This window comes from Cetorhinus maximus, chromosome 12 (genome assembly GCF_964194155.1).
Source record: "Cetorhinus maximus chromosome 12, sCetMax3.hap1.1, whole genome shotgun sequence".
Lineage (NCBI taxonomy): Eukaryota > Metazoa > Chordata > Chondrichthyes > Lamniformes > Cetorhinidae > Cetorhinus > Cetorhinus maximus.
Genome location: NC_135890.1, coordinates 72,879,037 through 72,901,229, shown reverse-complemented (window position 1 = coordinate 72,901,229; position 22,193 = coordinate 72,879,037). Strand labels below are relative to the sequence as shown.

The window sequence follows — 22,193 nt, the reverse complement described above, 5'->3', positions numbered from 1 at the left end:
ATTAGCCTCTGTATGCTTCATTTGTTATGTAGGTGCAGGGTAGGCCATGGTGTTATGGTGGACGTGTGTCTCCTGAAGCTTTATTGCAAAGGCACATAGTATAGGTTGTTGACCAAGGAAATGCTCCTGTCAGGGACCGAGCATGGTGCCTGCAGTCCTGGCAAATAGGTGGTTCCTATTTGGTAGCCTAGCTGAAGGAGTGTTGGATCAAAGCGTCCCAAGTATCCCTGCTCCCTGGAGGTTATCCAGGTCTGCGTCTATGCCCTCAGCGTTCTCCTCACTGTGCTCATCATCTGCTGTCTGTGCAGCTGCGTCAAGATCTTCTTCCTTCACTGCGTCCCCCCTTGCCAGTGCCAGATTGTGGAGAGTGCAGCATGCAACCACTATCAGTGACACACGCTCTGGGGGGGTATTGGAGCGCGCACCCTGAATGATCCAGGCATCAGAAGCGCATCTTGAGAAGACCTATGGTTCTCTCTATCACTGCCCTTGTGGAAGCGTAGCTCCTGTTGTACCGCTGCTCAGCCTCTGTTCTTGGGTGGCAGAGAAGCGTCATGAGCCACCTTTTGAGGGGATAGCCCTTGTCACCCAGCAGCCATCCATCCAGTCGGGCTGAAGCACTGAAAAGCCTCGGCACCTGGGAGAGCCTCAGGATGTAAGTGTCATGGGAGCTGTCAGGGTACTTTGCACATACTTACAGAATCTGCATCTTGTGATCACACACTATCTACACGTTCATGGAGTGGAATCCCTTCCTGTTGACGAAGGGACCCAGCTCGCCCGCTGGCATCTTGATGGTCACATGTGTGCAGTCAATTGCACCCTGGACGCGGGGGGAAACCCAGCTATCACTGCAAACCCTCTGGCTCACTCTGCATGGCTGGGTTTGTCCGTACCGTAATGAATGAAAGTCAATGCATAACTGAACAGAGTTTCTGTCACCAGTTTGACGCAACTGCGGACAGCTGATTGGGAGATTCCACACAGATCCCCCACTGATCCCTGGAAAGAGCCGGAGGCATAGACGTTGAGGGCTGCTGTGACCATCAGCGTCACTGGCATGGGGTGTCCACCACACAATCGGGACTGATCTCAGGGCCGATGCTCTGACAGATGGAGGTCACTGTTTGAGAGACAGAGCCTCCTTCGGCATTGCACCTCGGACGTATAGAGGTAGCTGCATCGCCGCCTGTAAACCCTGGCAGCAGGATAGTGGCATCTTCTGCGGCCCCTTCCACCTTGGACTTCCTGTTGGCCCTGTGCCTCTCCTCCCACAGGTCGCTCCTCTGGAAGCTGCATTGGGACACCTGGCCTCCTTCCCCCTTCTGGCCCTCACTTCCTCCTCCAGCGAAGACCACAAATCCCATTACCAGGGTAAGGGAAGGCAGTCTGATACCTGGAAGGGCCCATGCAGTGTGAATCCTCCTGGAAAATAACACTGAGTCCTGAACTGAAGCCTTGAAATTCTCTGAGTGCAGTACTGAAGCGAGATGAAGCTGTCCTGTTCACAGAAGCAACCAGCAGCAAGTGATATCCCAAACACCTCATTAATCGCATTGACAAAGTCACTGACCCCTCTTATCCCGCTCATGGATGAGGTTTTGCTAATTGTGGCCTGCCCGTTTTGCCCGTGTAAAGTCGGAGACAATTGGTGTCTCAAGGGCCTTAACTGGCCACTTAAGGGCACGCCTCCGTCTCGCCTTGCAAAATATCACGAGAGTGCACGTTGACGTCGGCACGCTCGGCTGATGTCAACGCACTTTATTTAATGCTCAAGCAGGTCAGGCACGCGCCCGCCTGCCAAGCTAAAAATTCTGCCCCATGTCTTCTTCTTTCCGGGGCCCCCATGCAGTCCCAACAGTGCCCACTAATGAGTTCTGGTGCTGCTGGGCTGCTAGAGCAATTAGATTGGCTGGCAGCTTTTAAGGGCGGGACTTCCTCCCACTAAGGAGCAGAAGTCCCACTCTCACCTCTTTCATGCCACCAGCAGCGTTTTATTGCTGCGGACAGCCTTGTTGAGTGTGGGTCAGACCAGCACCGATTTTCCTTCCGGGTAGGGCTGAGAAATATGCCCCCCACCCATCCCAAATAAAATTCTGCTCCTGATATCAAAGCAAAAATGAAAGGGAAATGCAGTGGGACCAGTTTTGGAAATAAAATAGATCAATAACATGAGCTCAGAGCCTGACAATGCTTTTCTGCTCAAACTAGTGTTGGAATTGAAGAGGTAGGTCAGCACAGGTTGTGCTGTGACAGGTTGTGACTAATGCATTAACTGAAGGGGAATACGCATGCAATTATACAAAACTCGTGAACTAAGAGGGAAAGCATAAGTTCAGAAATCAAAATTAGTCCATGAATGCAATGGGGAGATTGGTGATCGGAGGCTGAAATTAGTACTGTGCAAGCACAGGATTAGACTTTGAAATAAGTACTTAAACTGAAAGGAGAGCGCTCAGGATCAAAGGTTGAATTTAATGTTGGAACTGAGAGGGTGACAGTACAGTATTAGAGGCTGAAGTTGTTACTATGACTATGGGTGTTTGGATTTTTCTTGGCTTTATTACCATATGAGACACTGTAATAACCTTACCACAACCTCTGTGATGCTGGACCAAAGGCACGTGATAAAATTTAAAAAGTAAAGCAACTATCTTTATGCTTGCAGCATTGTAAATTAATTACCATTTTCAGGCCCATCCACTTATCACTATACTTCACCTGATAGAATGTCCATGTTTACACAATGGTGTTAAATGATACATTGAACAATGACGTGTGTCCTAAAAATTGTAGAGGTATTGCTTAAAATTTAAAGTTGGGCCAGAATGGCCAACAGTTGGATATATACAAAGCTGACTTACCAATGCCATGTTTTTCCATCAAGGTGATGAGTTCTGCCTCCGTCAGGTAGTCAGGTGGATTTGTCTGTTTCTCTAACAACTTAACCTCATCGACAGTGAACACATCGCCTCGCTCACAGTTTGGAAGGGTCTCCTCCTCTGCCAGGCTCTGCCATGGCATCACCGCAGTGTAACCTGGAGTGGGACAACAAAGTCACTTGTGCACAAATGGAAAACACCCAGAAATACTGAACAAGCAGGTCACTCTAATCTTTGCTTTGCACACACCTTAATCAACAGTTCTGCACAATTACAAGACACAATCAGGCATGTTGAACAATTGACTCCTCCACAAACAAATGCTTTGAGAAATGGAAATAGTCAGTCAAAGTAAAGCTGTAATAAACGGCTTCTGAGTTGCACTGCATTTTATTCCCAGTTAAAATTTCTTTCGGTCAAAAAATAATAGGTTTTAACAAAGTTAATTTGATTAAGCTTTAAAAATGCCCTAAAAGCTTAGCAATTAGTAACTCCTAAAGCTTTTGTCAGTTTTACACTTCAAAAGAACTCAGTGCTAGCCAGTGGCAGTGCATATGCAAATACTTTGATTCCTACTGCAGTATTAGAGCCCTACAGAAATAGAGATATGAACAGTACAATATAAATCAAAATTAGAAATATATAAAATCTTACATCAATGCATATTTTGGTCAACTTATAAATTTGTATATCCACATATACAATAGAAATCATCTATGTCAGCTGGAATTACATGCCCTGCCCTGTAAAACTAAGGCACCACCGCCTTTGACAGAAGGGTGTAGTACACTAAATCTTCGATTAACATTGCCCTGTTTAATGTTGTTTCACTTTAATGTCAGTAATTTAATGGAGCTTGTAATCTTGCTGAGCATCGCAAGATTCTTTTAATGTAATTTCCCACGTGACCCAATTGGCGCCATTTTGGAGCAGCCGCTCCTCAACCTCCAAGTTGTGGTCGCCCCCATTCCCTGAACCTCCTGCTCCTTCCCTCTCCTGGGCCTGCATTCCTGCTCAAGATCTAGATCCGATTCAAAGCTGCTACAATCCATGTTTTTTTTAAGCATGGCTGTCAAAGCTGCTCTTGCCTCGCTGCTCTTCTCCAGAACCCTTGCTCAAAACGAAGGTTCAGGAGAGGGAAGCAGCAAGTGGGAGCATTTAAAAAAAGTGGATTATTGCAGCCCCGGCTTGGCACTTCTGCACCAACGGGACTCGCACTTCCACAACATCAGTGCTCTGGCTTCAAATTGGATCTGGATCTTGAACAGGAAAGCAAGTCTATGAGGGGGAAGTAGGGAGAGGTTGAGTCAGGAAGCAGGAGGTTGGGGAGGTAGGGAGGCCACAGCTTGGAGGTCGGGGAATGGGGAGAGGCCACAACATTGGGGAGTTGGAGAGAGGAAAAGGCTACAACTCTGAGGGTTGGGGAGGGGTAGGATCTGTAGCAATCAGGGGAATCTGGGAGTGAAAGGCTCAGAAAGCAGGATCGGCGGTAAGCAGGAGGTACTGTAAGTAGAAAGTTACTTTTTTTTTTAAAAAGAAAATAAGTTAAAAAATATAAAAGTTATTTTATTTACCAATATAGGAATTTAGCAATGTAAAATATTGCAACTTAGAAGGTATAATGTTTTAATATTTGTGTTTTGCTGATAAGGAATATCCTACAGGAACCCAAGTGCATTTTAAACATTGATTCCTATGGGAACCAATGTTTCACTTAAAGTCGTGATTTTCAGGAACGTAACCACAACTTTAAATGAAGACTTACTGTAACAGTGATGAATGTATGAAGCACTTTCCAATATACTCCCTCCTTTCCCAGTGGAGTTACTGTGTAAACATTAACTGGTGTTCCACTCTTACCAGGTGAAATCAGAGTCTTCCCCGTACACGTAAAATGTTCCATATTGACGCTGAACGCAATGGTGGTTTGGAGATACTTGCAGTCATGGCTGATTGTAGCGATGAAGTGTCTGGTGATGTACTCGTATAGCCTCCAGCCGTCACTACCTGGAACAGCAGACAATGATGAAACATCAGCTTAGAGGAAAGCAGGCATCCAGTGCACAGGAATAGTGAACAAAGCCCATTCTGCCCAATAAATCAGCCAAATCACTTCTGCACCTCTGCTCCATGCACAATTGCTAGAGAAAGTTATTCTGTACCTAAACCTCTCCTACAAATTATTAACAAACTATTTCTTCAAAAGTTCTCTACTTCTAATAGGTTCTCAACAAAATGATTTAGAAAAGGAAAAAATTGAGATGGTATTGAATCATATTTATGTCAGTGAATAATAAGCTACAACTGATTGAATAAGAGAAATTTCATTTTACTTCATGAAGTCTTATTATTTTCTGTGATATTTTGGAGATTGCATTCTACAATTCCATGTAGAATTAGGCTCGGTAAGTTTCCGTTGCTTTGGAAGTCAATTTGGTTCTTACAAAAAGACTATGTGGCATTTTGTTTCTTTTATTAACCATATAGCAACTATTGAATGATGACATAGTTGAAACTGTTGTGAAATGAAACAAAAGGACAGAGGTACATGATCAATCAGCATCTATCAGCAACCCTTTGTTAAAATATATTACGCTTTAAAATCATTGCTTAGGAATAAAACAATGTTAGGTAGACATGATACTTTGAGGGCTTTACTACACTAAAGTGAATGGGGCAGGAAGGTGATCCAATCATGAAAGCAGCCTTCATCAAAAAGCCTAGAGAGTTAATTTCAGGAGGGGATCCAACCACAAGGTTCACACCTGTACACTCTCCCGCACAAATCACTGGGACATATGGTGGCATACAGGTAAAGTAGCATAATAGCTATATTACTGGACTAGTAATCTAGAGGCCTGGACTAATGATCTGGAGAGCACCACAGCAGCTGGTGAAATTAAATTCATTAATAAAAATCTGCAATAAAAAGTTAGCATCAGTAATGTTAACAATGAATTACTGGGTTGTCTTAAAAAACCTAAATGATTCATTAATATCCTTTAGGGAAAGAAACCTGTCTTGGCTACTTCGGCAGCACCTTCCAAATGCAGGACCTCTATCACCTAGCAAAACAAGGGCAGCAGGCACATGGGTACACCATCATCTGCAAATTCCACTCCAAATCACACACCATCCTGATTTGGAGCTAAATTGTGGCCCCTTCACTGTCGCTGGATCAAAATCCTGGAACTCCCTTGTAACAGCACCATGGGTATACCTATACCAAAAGTACTGCAGCGGTTCAAAGCTGTGGCTCGCCTCTACCTACTCAGGGGCAATTAGGGATGCACAATAAATGCTGATCTTGCCAGTGCCACTCACATCCCAGGCTCCTCCATCACCAGCCCTTGGTATGTCCTGTCCCACCGGCAGAGTAGGCGCACCAGAGCTGGTGACACATTCGTACGCAGTCAGGAGGGAGCAGCCTTGTGAGGCCTCAACATTGACTCTGGTCCCCATGAAGTCTCGTGGCATCAGGTCACATGGGAAAAGAAACCTCTTGCCAGTTACCATCTACTGCTCTCCCTCAGCTGATGAATTAGCTGACTCCTCCATGTTGAACACAATTTGAAAGAAGCATTGAGGGTAGCAAAGGGCACAGAATGTACTCTGAATGGGAGACTTAAATGTTCATCACAAAGACTGGCTTGTTAGCACCATTACTGACTGGTGAGTCCAGGAGGGCATAATCATTCATCTGGGTTTTCGGCAGGTGGTGACAGAACCAACACAAGGGAAAAATCTACTTGATCTTATCCTTGCCAATTTACATGCAGCAGAGGGATTTTTCCATGACAATATTGCTAGGGCTAACCACAGCATAATCTTGTGGGGACAAAGTCCTCTCTTCTCACTAAGGATACCCTCCATTGGGTTATGTCGCACTTCCACCATGCTAACGGGATAGATTCAGAACACATCTAGTAGCTCAAAATTCGGTATCTGTGAGGCACTTTGCGCCATCAGCAGCAACAGAATTGTATTCTACCACAATCAGTGGTTGACGACACCTCCTACCAGTTTGCTGATGATTGAGAGTAAGTTGATGGGGGAGTAATTGGCTGGATTGGATTTGTCCTGCTTTTTTAACGACAGGACACATCTGGGCAGTTTCCACAATATCAGGCAAGTTGCCAGGCAGCACTTACTCATAAATAACCTGTCCACCATCTAAAAGGCAGAAGTCAGGAGTGTGAAGGAATACTCTCCACTTGCCTGGATGAGTGCAGCTCCAACAACACTTAAGAAGCTTGACACCATCCACCACTTAAGGTGGTGCCAATCAAGCATCCTGTTTGATTGGCATCACCTTAAACATTCACTCCCTCCACCACTAACACACAATGACAGCAGTGTATACTATCTACAAGATGCACTACAGCAACTCACCAAGGCTCCTTCAACCTTCCAAACCCACAACTTCCGCCATCTAGGAGGACAAGGGCAGCAGGTGCATGGGAACACCATCACCTGAAAGTTCCCTCCAAGCCACACATCATCCTGACATGGAACTATATCGCCGTTCCTTCACTGTCACTGGTTCAAAATCCCAGAACTTCCTTCCCAACAGCACTTTGGTATACCTACACCATATGGATTGCAGCAGTTCAAGAAGATGATTCACCACCACCATCTCAAGGGCAATTAGTGATGGGCAATATATGCTGACCCAGGCAGTGACACCCACATCCCACAAATGAATAAAAAGCCTCCCAAGCTGGCAACCTCTACCAACTAGAAGGGCAAGAGCAGCAGACTCATGTGAATACCACCACCTTCAACTTCCCCTTCAAGTTGCCCGCCATCCAGAGTTGGAAATGTATCACCGTTCCTCCATCATCACTGGCTCAAAACCCTTGAACTTCCTCCCTAATAGCAATGTGTATATAACTTCACCAGACTGACGGCAGTGGTTGAAGGTGGTGGCTCACCATCACCTTCTCAAGAGCATCAAGGGGTGGGAAATAAATTCTGGCCTTGCCAGTGACACTCTCATCCCACAAATGAACAAGAAAAAAAAAAATCAGGAATGGGAATTTTCATTGTTTATTGCACTCCCATCACCATTTCAGTTTATCAACTACCTTAGCGTAGACCAGGGACTGAACTTGGGTTTTCCTGTATAGTTCACTTGCACACTTCCAGATCACAATTATCAGTTCAGTTGTAGGTAGGCTCCAACCTGAAGGTGGGGTTTGTCCTTGTTATTTTTTTGCCAATTTTTACCTCTCCTTCTCGTCCGAGTCATCAGATTACAAGATAATTACAAATTAAGATGCTCATTCAGCCAAACTAATTCATCTGTCCAGAGATCCTGAACTTGCCACAGCATCCATGGTTTTTGCCTTTACTGCTTTATCTGTTTTTTTCTGATTTCTTTCTTGAAAAAGGCTACAATTAAGAAAAAATTATACAACATAACAATGGATCATACCAATGGATATCACACTGTTATGAAACTAATAATTTTCATAATATTATTGCGGGTTATTGTAAAGTAAGTTTATAAGGGTGAGTATGGATGATTCTGTCTGTATGTGATTTAATTAAGTTGGAGTCAGCTAGACTGCAAGCTTGAAATTATCAAAAGGAGTTAGGTGCAGAAGGGTACTTGAAATGCTAGTGAGTAAACATGGATGAGGTCTTAGCACATAAGGTGTGAAGGAAATTTGCATTTGTGGGTGAGTGAGGGAGTTCTTTGGATTTTAAAGAGATGGTAGGGTGTTTACAACTGGTAAGATAAGCAAGGCTAAGTAGTGTTTACTTTTCCCAAAAGGAAAGAGGTCATGTTGGCAACTTGGGAGGTTTTTATATTATGCGAAAAATAAATTTGCAAAGACATATGGAACAATGGAATTTACAGATTAGAGAGAGAGAAACATATATAAAGGGGAATGAAAGACCATGTTGCGGGGGGCCATGTAAGACCGAACAGGAGTGTGTGAAACAGCCTTGGAGAATCCTCCAGCCATGTTAGCAAAAATCTGCTGTGTCCAGTAACTAAAGTTGAAGAAAAGCCTTTGGAATTCCACGGTCGAATGGCTGCTGTGGTAACTTGCTGGCTTGTTTTTTTTTAATTTAAAATCTATTTTGGACAGTTGCCTTAAAGGGGTGTAGTGGGAGTTAGATTAACTAAGAATTTTAGGATTTGTTATGATATTATAGTGTTAAGCAACTGTAATCTTATGTAATCTTAATCTTATGTATGTGCTTGAAATCTTTTCTTTTGGTGATAAATATTTTAATTTAATATTTAAAATCTTTAACGGTCTTAGTGGACTCATTACTTCTGAATTCAATGCATACATCTTTTCGTAATAAATACAAATTGCAAAAACTATTGTGATAGCGTGGCCAAGTTTCCCTTGTGGATTTGGTCCACCAGGCACACATTACCTGCCACATCATAACAAAATTGGGGGCTCTTTGCAGGATTTTTGAATCTTAAGGCTACGAGTATGAGAATAACATTGAACTCAGGAGTTGGTGTTGAGGGATTTTAAAGTGGTGAGGCTGTAAAAATGGCTTTATCCATGGCTAAAACCTTTCTGGGAGTAGAAGACATAACTCTGGTTGGTTTACAAAAAGTATCTAAGGGTAAGTTAGCAGAATTGGCAGATAAGTTTCAGTTGAGATTAACCGTAGGGGCAAAGAAAGCAGACATAATTGAAGTGATAGCACAGCATTTGAAGCTGGAAGGGATACCTGAAACTAGTGAATCACAGCTGGATGTAGTGAGATTTCAGTTACAAATGAAGAAGCTTGAACATGAACAAGCAATGGAAATGAAAAAAACTGGAATTAGAAGCAGAGGAAATGGAACGAGAAAGGGCATTTCAAAGGGAGCAAGCAGAAAGGCAGGACAGAGAATCAGGAAAGGGAATTAGCACTGAAGAAATTAGCAATGGAAGAAAGAGAGAAGGAGAGGGAGAGAGAATATCAGCTTAAAAAGCTGGAAGTTAAAAAGGAGATCTCAGGGGCTGAGGGAGGTCCTGAGTATGAAATGATCACTTAAATGTGTAAATTTGTACAAGCTCTTCCAAACTTTGAAGAGAGAGAGGTAGAGGCATTTGTGAAGATAGCTAAGCAAATGAAATGGCCACAAGAAATCTGGACATTGCTTTTACAGTCTAGGCTGGTAGGTAGAGCTCATGAGGTTAGGTATTTATTCTGTATTTTGGCTTCTGCTATTGCACAATGGTGGTTCTGACTGACACATGGAAAGCAAAATGTTTAAAACAGCTAAAATCGTCTACTTACAGCCCACTGCTATCATTAAATTACATCCCTTCAACCCATTTTCCTTGATCTACATATCCAATCTATTCTTGACTAACAACATAAGCATTTGTCTCAGCCAGTAACCCTGGTAGTGAGTTCCACAACCCTGAAGACATTTTCACTGCCCTGTTTGAAATTTCATACATTTCATTGTGCATTCATGCTCCAAGCTCTTGAACCATTCTATTTTTATTACCCTGTACTTTGCATTGTTCTAACGTCCTAGGCCCAACCATCTTCAGCTGCTTCATCAATGACCTTCCTTCCATCATAAGGTCAGAAATGGGGATGTTTGCTGATGATTGCATAATGTTCAGCACCATTCATGGCTCCTCAGATACTGAAGCAGCCCATGTTCAAATGCAGCAAGGCCTGAACAATATCAAGGCTTGGGCTGGCAAATGGAAAGTAAAATTCACACCACACAACTGTAAGGCAATGTCCATCTCCAACAAGAGAGAATCTAACCATCGCCCATTCATTCAGTGGCATTACAAGTGCTGAATCCCCCACTAGATCAAGCAATGTCCCCTACCTTACAGTCATTTAGCATACAGCTTGAGGAAGGAGTACTGTACACATTTACAGGATTTCAATTGCTTGCCCTCTATCCCAATTAATAATTAATATCTCCCAGACAATAATTTTGCTATACTTATTCTTATCTCTGACTGAAGATTTTCTCTTGCATTTCATTCCAACAATTTGGAGATTTTGATCTTATCAACACACATTTCACCCCATTTCAACAGGAGGCCCTTGATAACAATCAGGTGGAATTGTGGTAATGTCACTAGGCTAGTAATCCAGAGGCCCAGGCTAATGCTTTGGGGACATGGGTTAAAATCCCACCACAACAGCTGGTGGAATTTAAATTGAATTAATAAATCTGGAATATTAAGCAATCATCAGTGATGGTGACTATGAAACTATCATCGATTATCGTAAAAAAAAATCCTTTCGTCCTTTAGGAAAGGAAATCTGCCATCCTTACCTGCTCTGGCCTACATGTGATTTCAGATCCACATGTAGTTGACTCTTAACTGCCCTCTGAAATGGCCTCATTAGCCACCCAGGCAATTAAAGATGAGCAACAAATGCTGGACTGGCCAACATCCCATGAAAGAATAAATAAACAAATTTTAAAAATCAGGAGCAGGAACTGCAGCTAATTTTTCTTTCAAACTTGACCACTGTTAGCATCTGTCGTCACTCGAGCTGAGACCAGTTAACTCAGCATAGGCTGATTTTTAATCGTACAATTTTACATTTCTTGTTGCTGTCTGTGACTGTCCTGAATTTGCAACAGCTGATGTAGAACAAAAAGATGCTGAGAGAAAGCACAAGAAAGTGCGGATACAATCGAACAGCGTTTCAATATGTGCAAACTCCTGGGATGTCAACAAAGCAGGACTATTCATTGTGTATGCTGGGGAAGAGCGGAGAAAGAAAGACAGCCATTTTAGAGATTTCATTTGTTACAGACCATAAGAGACCTTCAGCTAGGGGCAGGGATATAACAGTTCTAATAGTACTTCTAACAAGATTCTAAAGAAACTACATGGTATAACTTGATACTTCATTTTCTACAGAACATCAACTCAGTTCGTTAACTTAATCTAGAAGTGTCCATGCTTTTTTTTTTACATCATCAGTCACTTAACTATAAACCATAGAACCTCACAGGCCACAAATTTATGTTTTGATGAATTGGTTTGGATCTGGTGCTGCAAACTTAGATTTATCCACCAATAAGGCAACAGCACTAAGAAATCCTTTCCAAACCTTCAGGCCCATGAAATTAAACTAGGAGAATTTTGTGAAGATAGATCCCCAAAAAATTCATGAAGAAGCATAAATATTGTTGGGGCTTTGTGGTCCACACAAGGGTGATAGTTTGGACAGTTCTGCTATGATAAAGCTATTAAAGTTGTACCTAATTCAGCTTCTGTGGCAGATCGCATCGGAGTGATGGGAGGATGGTCGCCAACGTCCTGACCCTTCCGAGGACGATTGATGCCTTCAGCGAGTAATGTCTTTACCTACAAAAAAAAAATTTTACCCATCATTATTGCCAGATGAAATATTCCTCCTTCTTCCACAATTAGTTCCCTGTCAACTTCATTTGACAAAGTAATAAAAATTAAGATTGAGTTGCAGAGAACAAATGGTAGAACCAACAATAAATTGGTGTGCGGCTGCCTTGGTGAAATAGCAGAGAAGAGTGCAGAGGGAGAAAGAAATACATTGTTGAAACAGGATGGGAGCAGCGAATAAACAAAGATGCCTTCTTTCACTTTTGGGGGACTGACTGGTGGAGCAAATTAGGCGGGCGTCCATTCCACAGGTGAAGAGGCACCCATCATTGAGACTTCATTTAAATTTGGCTAGTGAGTCACAGACACACTATAACCCCTCCTTTTTCATGATCTACAGACACACAGTACCTCTCTACGTTTGCAATATTAGCTTATGCTGCTTTCCTATGTCTTCCTGAAAAATTTATGAGATTTAATGTCTTTTTTTTACAATAAAGGCAATATTTTCAAAGCAACAAGTAACAACACCTGAAACAATCTGTGCCATCAATACCCCAGCTAGAAATTCAAGTATCAGAACCTGATGCAACTCCTACATCCTTTAAACAAAGGCCACTCATTTACCAACCATTTCACTCCAGTAGGGGTTGTTCGCTTGCTGTCGGAGGGTTCCTTTGAGGTCGAAGCTTTCTGGATATTGGGTGGTCTCTGTTCGAGGATAGCTAATGTACCCCTGGGTGTAGAGCTTCTCAGCTATTTGCATGGCATGCTGTGGGCCCATCCCTGTTCAGACAAATGAAAGATAAGAGTTAATCATCTACATATATCCTTGAGACAGAGGCAGATGCAATTAATCAATCACTTTATTCACTTTGCATAACTGTGGTGCCCTAAGACAATCTCTGAAAAAAAATGAATTCTAGGTATTCTTTTTTATATTTAGATAGCAATCTGCTGTTCTGCATTTTTCAATAATTGAGGGGCCTTTGAGAAGGTGGAGTGTGAATAGAGATTGGTGTTTTACCATCACTACAATCCAGCAAACAAAAATAATGAGCGCTCATGACTGATATTGTCATGGAACACAATTTTTTGAGAAATTATTTTTGCCTTCTACAACCTAAAATGCAATGGACTTGGTTCCAGTTAAAGTAAATAGTTATAGCTCTGCTTTGCTGCTTTAACATCACTCAACAGCAGCAGTGAAATCTGAAACTAAAGTGCTGAAAATACAGTCAGCATCTATGGAGTGAACAGAGGGGTTTACGGTCGAGCGGTGACCCTTCTGCAGAACTGGAAATAAGAGACAGACAAGAATACAATCAGAAGAAAGGTGGGTGGGGGAAAATTAGAGACATAAATAAAAAATACAAAAGACTGATTTAACAGATCGTCTCAGTCAATCAATAGCATTCCTGGCAACCAGATGAGCAAAATGTTAACAACGGGGAATATGTTTAATGACAAACCCCAATCAATTCAATATGCTCGCCTGGATTTCAAAAGGTCATGTCACTTCCTGCGGAAAATCCCAGATATAGCAGAAGCCTCCCTGCCACATTTTCTACCACCATTCACCCAGAATATCCCAAAAGTTGATGCAAATTCATTGAAAAATTCTGTCCATTTTCTATGGAAAGCAGCTGGTCAGAATTGAGTAACATAGCCTATAGAAATACATAGGTGTCCTGGGGCTTCCATTCAATTCTTGAGGACTTTCAGAATGTTTTTATTTGCTTGTATAATTACTGAAACTAGCACCAAAACACTCCCCAATATCATACTGCCATGGCAATACTCTCCACACAGTGACTACAATGAACACACACATATACAGTTTATGCCCTAAAGTCAGTCAAGTAGTTGGCAGCCAGCATCAGAATTCACCATGTGAATTATGAACCATAATCCTATTATTGTGTCACAGTATGTATTAGATCACTTATCTGCTATGCAATGACCATCTCCAACAAGAGAGAATCAAACCATCGCCCCTTGACGGTCAATGGCATTACCATCACTGAATCCCCCACTATCAACATCCTGGCGGTTGCCATTGGTCAGAAACTGAACTGGACTAGCCATATACTGTGGCTACCAGAACAGGTTAGATGCTAGGAATCCTGTGACGAGTAACCCACCTCCTGACTCCCCAAAGCCTGTCCACCATCTACAAGGCACAAGTCAGGGGCGCGATGGAATACTCCCCACTTGCCTGGATGAGTGCAGCTCCCATAACACTCAAGAAGCTTGATACCATCCAGGACAAAGCAGCCCGTTTGATCGGTACGCCATCCACAAACATTCACTCCCTCCACCACCAACACACAGTAGCAGCAGAGTCTACAAGATGCACTACAGGAATTCACCAAGGCTCCTTAGACAGCACCTTCCAAACCCACGACCACTACCATCTGGAAGGACAAAGGCTGCAAGTAGATGGGAACACCACCACCTGCAAGTTCCCCTCCAAGTCACTCACCATCCTGACTTGGAAATATATTCACTTTCACTAGGTCAAAATCCTGGAACTCTCTCCATAACAGCACTATGGGTGTACCTACACCACTTGGACTGCAGCGGTTCAAGAAGGCAGCTCACCACCATCTTCTCAAGGGCAACCAGGCAGAGGCAATAAATGCTGGCCCAGCCAACAAAGTCCACATCCCATGAGTGAATTAAAAAAAACTTGTCTGCTGACCATCAAGGTGCTATGTGAAATTAGTTTAGGTAGTCTCAACCCAAGTAGGCATAGGCCCACAGCACAGAACTTGTTCATTGTTCAACACGTAATTCAACTCTCGCTCAGTGAGAACATGATAAAATATCATACTAATGCAATAGGGCTTGCTGTTGAGGTTGGGGTAAGTTGATTTGGGAGTCTTCCATTCTGACACTGCTGCCCTAAATGGACAATGTACGATTCTCCAGCACTAAAATGTTACCATGTAAAACCCAGATAAAGTTGTTATTTTTTAAAAAGGATAAAAGGAAAGAAAAAATATATTTATTATTCCTTTGCAGCAACCAGACACTTTACATAACGAAGAAATCTAACTCATCCCCAGGCAATGATTAGTGAGTTGTTTCAGATTTCCAGTATTTCCGCAGTATTTTGCTTTTATCTTAATGATTAGTGAGAGTTGTATGTAATACACAGCATACCCAGAGCAGAGCTGGCTACACGCAGCATCTCCACCGTGTTCAGAGCCTGTGGTCGCTGTTTCACCTTCTCCTTTTTAGTTACAGATTCCACCTGCAACAAAAATTAACATATAAATGCTGGTACTTCCAGAGTTAAGAAAGAGAGCCCAAGTCTTCAGTTAGCAGCTTTCTTTCACAAGTAGTTACATGCCACAGGGAATGGCATTCATTTATGTGAATCAGAAATCCAAGAGTTGACCGTGGAAAATAATCTGCCTGGTTTATGAAACCCTTGAAGTATACAGCTGGAGGGCTTGCTATTTGTGTAACGGTTCTCTCAGATACTACATTTATACATTGGTCTTTCAGCTGGTACAAAGGCACCTTCTCTTCTGCAAGTTATAGAATCTAGCACCTACTAGTTTTACTTTGGAACTGAAATCCTTCTCTTGCTATTTTCCATCTGCAGTTCTCCAATTTCCTCTTTTTCTCCCCACCTGCCACTTCATGCTCGCTCCAGAGATTACAGGCGCCATTCTCTCTCTACTCCGAGGGTTTATAGACTGCATTCTCTCTTTCTACTCAGGTGATTACCCATATCTGTGTATTTAGAGAATTATTTTCTTTCTATATACTCATCTATTTTTCACTTTCAGGGTGTGTGTATCACTGGCAAAGCGAGCATTTATTGCCCATCCTTAGTTGCTGAGAAGGTGGTGGGCCTTGCTCGAACCACTGCAGTAGCGGTTTTGGTACAATAGAGTAGATTTTTAGGGCACTTCAGGAGGCAGTTAAGAGGCTGGAGTCACATATAAATCAGAACAGATTAGAATGGCAGGCTTCTTTCCCAAAAGGGCCTCAAGTGAAACTGTTGGGTTTTTATAACAAGCCAAAAGCTTCATGGTCACTTTTATTGATAGCAGCTTCTAATTACCAGATTTCTTAAACTGAATTCAAATTCATGAACTACAATGGTGGGATTTGAACTCTCATTTTATGGATTAATAGTCCAGGTCTCCAGATTACTGGTCGAGTAACCCAACCACTGCATTACAATATTTCAGTATCCATGTGCTCTCTTGATCCCTCTTGACACCCCCACCCAAGAGATGTAATCTCTGTGAGAGCACAGGGACCAAAGATCTATGTTTTTATTCTTGCTTACCTTGGTTTCTGTTGTGGATTTTGTCATATTCAGATACATCTGTGCAACTTCCCGGTCAAATACTCTAACTCTGTCCCAGTCCAGAACCATGGAATCCCCAGCACGATTACTGATCTGATGTAAACAAACAGATTGAGAACAATCATCATATTGTTGGTTTGCACCTTGTAGATTTATTCATCATCCAGAAACTCATTATTTTCAATATTGAGCGCTGTGACAGGGATTACAATGATAATACCAGCATCAACAGCAGCCTAAGCAGAGCATCGGTCAGTACAAGAGTCAACAGGAGGTTAAAACATGGACATTTTCTTTTCAAATAATTCAGTACAATCTGATATTGATTGGTTACCAGGGAAAGCTTGAGAATTGAGAAGACTCTTTAGCAAATCTGTAGGAGCAAACTGGTTGTGGCAAGATGGTGAATTAGTACATGTCTGCAGTAATGAATAAGTAGGTATCTAAGGTATTGTGCAGTGGTGGGAATAGCACTGAGGTGAGTGAGTGATCATTGATGATTCTATGGTTGAATTATACTTGCAACCCTCCACTTAGAGGGGTTCGGTGAGAGTCTAACATGCCAAGCACAGTAACAGAAAAATCACCTAACATTTATAACATTAGAAAGTGGTGAAATACTTTAGAACCCCAATTTGTTCTCTGGTTAGGCCACAACAAGAGTGTTGCATTCACTTCTGGTCACCATATTTTAAGAAGGATGTGAGGGTCCTTGTGTGGGTGATTTACCAGAATGGTTCCAGGGACGGGGGATTTCAGCTACAAGGTTAGATTGAAGATAATCTCCTTTACTCCAAAGAGAAAAGAGGGGAGATTTGATAAAGGTGTATAGGATTAAGACAGGTTGGGTTAAGGTGGACAAGGAAAAACTGTTCCCATTAGCTAATGGTACAAGGACTTGGGGAGATATATTGAAGGTAATGGGCAAGAGATGCAAGGGGAATGTGTGAAACAACTTTTTTTTAATGTAGCGAGTGGCAATAACCTGGAACTTGCTGCCCATGAGGGTTGTGGAAGCAGAGACGATCAATGATTTCAAAAGGAATTTGGATGGGCACTTAAAGGAATTAAACTTGCAGGGCTACCGGGACAGGGCGGGAGAATGGGACTGACTGGACTACACCACAGAGAGGCGGCATAGACTTGAATGGCCTCCTTCTGTACTGTAAATGACTCTATGCATCAAACACTCTGTCCTACACACTCTCCCTTGACCCTACATCTGCACAGTGTTAGATTCAAGACCAGTCACACAGTGTCCTAATCAAATTCTAGCTTTCTCAAGCCCTCCAAAGTATGGAACTCCCATCTCCCCATAATATTGCTTCATGCAATCATCAGGCTTTTAAAACCGTAGCTTGGCATCAATTCGTCACTACTTCCTGAATACTTTATCTTCTTTTTCAATCCTCCTCAGTCTTGTGTTGTCTTGTACTTGAAACTAAAGTGTCACTCTTCACTTATGGCTAAGAAAAAAATGACTTTTTTTTTCCAAATGTCACAGCTGGAATGGAATAACAATTGGTAGGGCCATTAGTAGACGACACTAATTTTAATCCAGAGCCACTAAGACCCAATTTAGTTACAGTTGTTGTGTTCCAATGAGATTACAGAGCCGGCTCACTCCATCTTGTACCTATCTCTTAGATTTGTATTGCATTAGAACATGTCCTGCCCATACACAGTTCTCAGTCCCATTTAGTTGCATTGCACATACATTTCAGTTTCTTAACTAGCTCTCTGTGCTCCCTCAATTAATCTGTCAATCAGGCAATAGTACATGCACATGTGTGGGAGAGGAAAACCAAAGAAAAAGAATGGTTTGTTTTGAGTCCAGTTCCTAGCAGTGAAAGCTAATTCTCTGCAACATCACACACCCATCAGCCATTGGTCAGAGGGGTTTTTAAAATTCCTCACCAATCAGCTAGCAGGAGGTTGGTGCTCCAATAACACTGCACCCAACAGAAGGGTGCTCCAAGGCATTACATCCAGCAGCTAGCAGAACAATGTTCTAATGCTGCAGCCAACAGCTAATAGAATGAGGGTGCTCCAATATGTTACACCAATGGAAGGATAGTACTCTGACCTTTTGCACTTAGTAGCCAGCGAAATCAGGGTGCTCCAATCCACTGCATCTAGAGTTCAGTTAAAGAATGGGGATGCAATACATCACATCTAGCAGCTGGTGAAAGCAGGCTGATCACATGTCACACCCAAGTGGTTGCTTGTTCTCTTTTCAAGGAGAAGGTAACTCGCACAATGAATGGTAAATTGCTATTCCCTAAACATATCAAAATCCAACCAACGAACATAAAAATTCAGTTCCCGAAGTGAATGGGAAAATGTCTTGGTTTCCGGGAGCTCTGCAAACATGATTATTCCAATTTCCAAAATTACTAGAAATATAAAAATATTTCGAGTGGATCAAAGTTTGTACCATCCATTTTTAACTTTAGCTAACTTCTCCTTAAATACACTAGGGGCAGAATTTTTCCCCCGTCGGGCGGGCGTGGGCCCAGGCCCAATCCAAATGGGAGAAATCGTGTGCAATGACGTCGGGTGAGCATCCCGACGTCATCACGCACTCTCACGATATTTTGCTTGGCAGGCATGTGCGAGAGGCGGCAGCAAGTTCGCCAAGAATTAAGAGGCCTATTAAGGCCCTTAATCAATTAATTAAATGGAACTTTTCGCTGCACATCTAACCATTCAGTTGGCAGGCAGGCGAATAGGCCTTTGCATATTTTACAAAACCTCATCCACTAGCGCGGTGAGGTTTCGACCAGTGATTTAAAAAAAACTTTTAAAACTCATTTTTAACATATCCCTGTTCATGTGAGAGTCACATGGAGGGACATGGTTTCCTTATTTTTCAATTGTTTATTTTTAATGTTAAAAATCTTCAGCTCCCTAAGGCAGCTGTGCCTTCAGGGAGCTTTCTGTGAGCGCATCCACATGCATGCGCTGACTTCCGCGCTCGCCCTCCTCCCCTGCTGACCCAGGCAGTGTTGAGTGCTGCAGCATGTGATTCATGTTGGCTGACCGTTAATTGGCCAGTCAGCGTGAAATTGTGATCGGGACCCGATCACAGATGGTGGTCAGTTTTGCGGCCTGCCATGCCCGCCCAACGAGGTAAAAATCCTGCCCTAGGATTACTCTGAGTTCATGGAATTTCAACAAACAAACCTTTGCCTGGAGGACCCAGTAAGCCTCAGGCTTGAAAGACTGGATCTTGTCATGCCTCTCGACACAGAAGCCAAGAGTGGGTGTCTGGCAGGGTCCAAAGGAGATGAGGGAACTGTCCAAATTCCCATATTTGCCCTGGAAGTACTTGGTCTGAAATCTGAAAAAACATAGTAGCAAAAGCATGGGTCACTCTACACTGGGAAATGGTAGGTTTTCTGATCTTGTAGGGGCTTATTATTCAATGGGGAGTACACTACAGATACCAGTAAGGCACATCACCAAGAGACCCTGCACAAGCAGCACCTTTCAGACTTCTTTTCTTTGTAATTCATATCACTGTCTTTCATAAAAGCTTCCTTTCAAGGACACAAATAAAGGCTTCTCCCCGAGCGCAACAGCTTACTTTGCCATGGAAAAGCTAATAAACAATTTATGCATTGTACACACTGGGAACTAGTTTTAGCAATTAACGGCAATATCTTTCCAAGTGGGACTTGTGTGTGGCCAGAAGGTATGTGCGCAGTCTGCGATGGGTGGTTCCATTTGCAGAATGAGGATCTTAGACAGGAAATGATCTATCATTACTAATTCCTTGTGAGACTTTCAGAAGAGACAAAACACCCAAGGGGTACAAATTCACATTAACTTGAAACTGAAAGAATAAAAATATAAAGTGAGCACCACTTTATAATTCCATCTACCATTAAAAAAAATTTGAAGAGATATGATGTCACCCCACTATACTCCCTACAAACTACTAAAAACAAAGACCTCTTTAAAATAAATAGATAGTGTGTAGTAAGGTTATGAGGAATGCTCCAAGTGGGAGCTTCCAGACAGAAATGTTAATTTGAAAACCTAAGTGTGGTCAAAACTTAGCTAATAACTAGCTTGGGTAGCTTTCAACATCCCTTGAAGATCTTCTCATTGGTTAGCAGTAAAAGTGTAGCATACTTGCCAGTGCCAATGTTAAAGTTTGTTTGAAGACTGGAACCTCTGGTGTACATAATTCATTGAATATGAACAACTACTATGGTTTGTGATTAAATGCCATCACATTAATGAAGGAATCTAAGGCACATCCAACCTTGTGGATTAAACCATGAAATCCACATTCCATATCCAAAATATGGAGCAATGAATCAAAAAGCCTCAACTTAGATCTCTTCCAAGACACGAAATTAAGATTTAATAAGAAAACTTTGTCTGAAAGCAAAGCAACAATGTAACACAGATGATGTCTTGTGTAGTTTTCCTCAGTGTTCAAATAAATGCATCTTCCACACACAAAGAACTAAAAACTAGCTTTACTGGTTCTAAGGAAGCCACTTACTTGGCGCACACAAGTGTCATGATGTTATACATGGAGGTTTCATGTATGATTTTCTATTTTTATGTGCTAAAAAAATTCTTAAACTTGATCCATTTTCCAGTTCATTTTGACATGAAGCTAAACTAAAACTGACAAAAAGCCTTCACCCCAAAACATCTAAGACCCTTGGTTAGGTTGGGTGGAGTATTCCGTGCAGGACAGAGTCGTAGCCAGGCAGCACGGATTGTTGGGTTTTAATGACTGCCAATCATTGTATTATCCTCAGGTGAATACACTTGCTCAGTGGGCTTAGTGCCATGCCATCTAAACCTTGCCTGACTCTTACAGGTAGATTTGTTGACTCAGTACACCTATGAATTTGAAGTCACGGTCAAAGAGCTCCGGATTAACACCCATATGGTAGACTTTCAATACTGGGATAGAATTTGGAATCACAAGTGCTAAAACTGCGACCAATAGGGATCTGCCAGAACTGCAAACCATTTTCTTAAACCCTTCTCCCCTCTACCCTCACCACCAACAAGAGCAAGGAGCTCACGGATTTCTTTGTCACTAAGATTTAGACAATCCAATCTGATGCCTCTGCCACATCCCTCCCTTCCACTAACCCATCAGACCAAGCTTCCTTCAATACTGCCCATTGTCCTAGCCCTGTACTTGCATCTTTCTCTAGATTCTTTCCTATCACCCCATATGCCGTCTCTGAGCTCAGCTTGTCCATGAGACCCACCTCCTATTCCCTCAATCATACTGCCACTAAGCTGATCACCCACCTCCCCGTCCTGGCCCCCGGTTTAGCCAATACCGTTAAGGGCTCTCTTGCTTTTGTTCCTCTCTCCTTCAAATCTGCCGTCACCACCCATCTCCTCAAAATAAGAACAACCCTTGATCCCAACGGCATTGCAAACTATCGTCCTATCTCCAACATCACTTTCCTATTCAAAATCATTGAATGTGCTGTCACCAACCCAATTGCGTTCCCATGTTTCCCAGAATTCCATGTTTGAATTCTTCCAATAAGGTTTCCACCCCAGGCACAATATCTAAACAGCTCATCAAAATCGCAAATGCATCCCATACAACTGTGACAAAGGTAAACTTCCATTCCTCGTCTGCAGCCTTTGACACAGTTGACCATA

The 22,193-nt window shown here is 42.5% G+C and overlaps 1 protein-coding gene across 5 annotated transcripts in view; it reads right to left on the bottom strand.

Moving 5' to 3' along the window:
* The window catches only part of top3b (DNA topoisomerase III beta), a 64,116-nt gene that overhangs the window by 22,406 nt on the left and 19,517 nt on the right, over window positions 1–22,193 (bottom strand). For all 5 annotated transcript variants that reach the window (XM_078553891.1, XM_078553890.1, XM_078553894.1 and 2 more), the window contains 7 exons: window positions 19,722–19,878; window positions 16,515–16,628; window positions 15,371–15,461; window positions 12,834–12,988; window positions 12,103–12,208; window positions 4,743–4,889; window positions 2,865–3,038 (listed from right to left, as the gene is read on the bottom strand). In XM_078553891.1, the coding sequence (XP_078410017.1) occupies window positions 2,865–3,038; window positions 4,743–4,889; window positions 12,103–12,208; window positions 12,834–12,988; window positions 15,371–15,461; window positions 16,515–16,628; window positions 19,722–19,878 (944 nt within the window). The remainder of the gene's footprint in view (window positions 1–2,864; window positions 3,039–4,742; window positions 4,890–12,102; window positions 12,209–12,833; window positions 12,989–15,370; window positions 15,462–16,514; window positions 16,629–19,721; window positions 19,879–22,193) is intronic.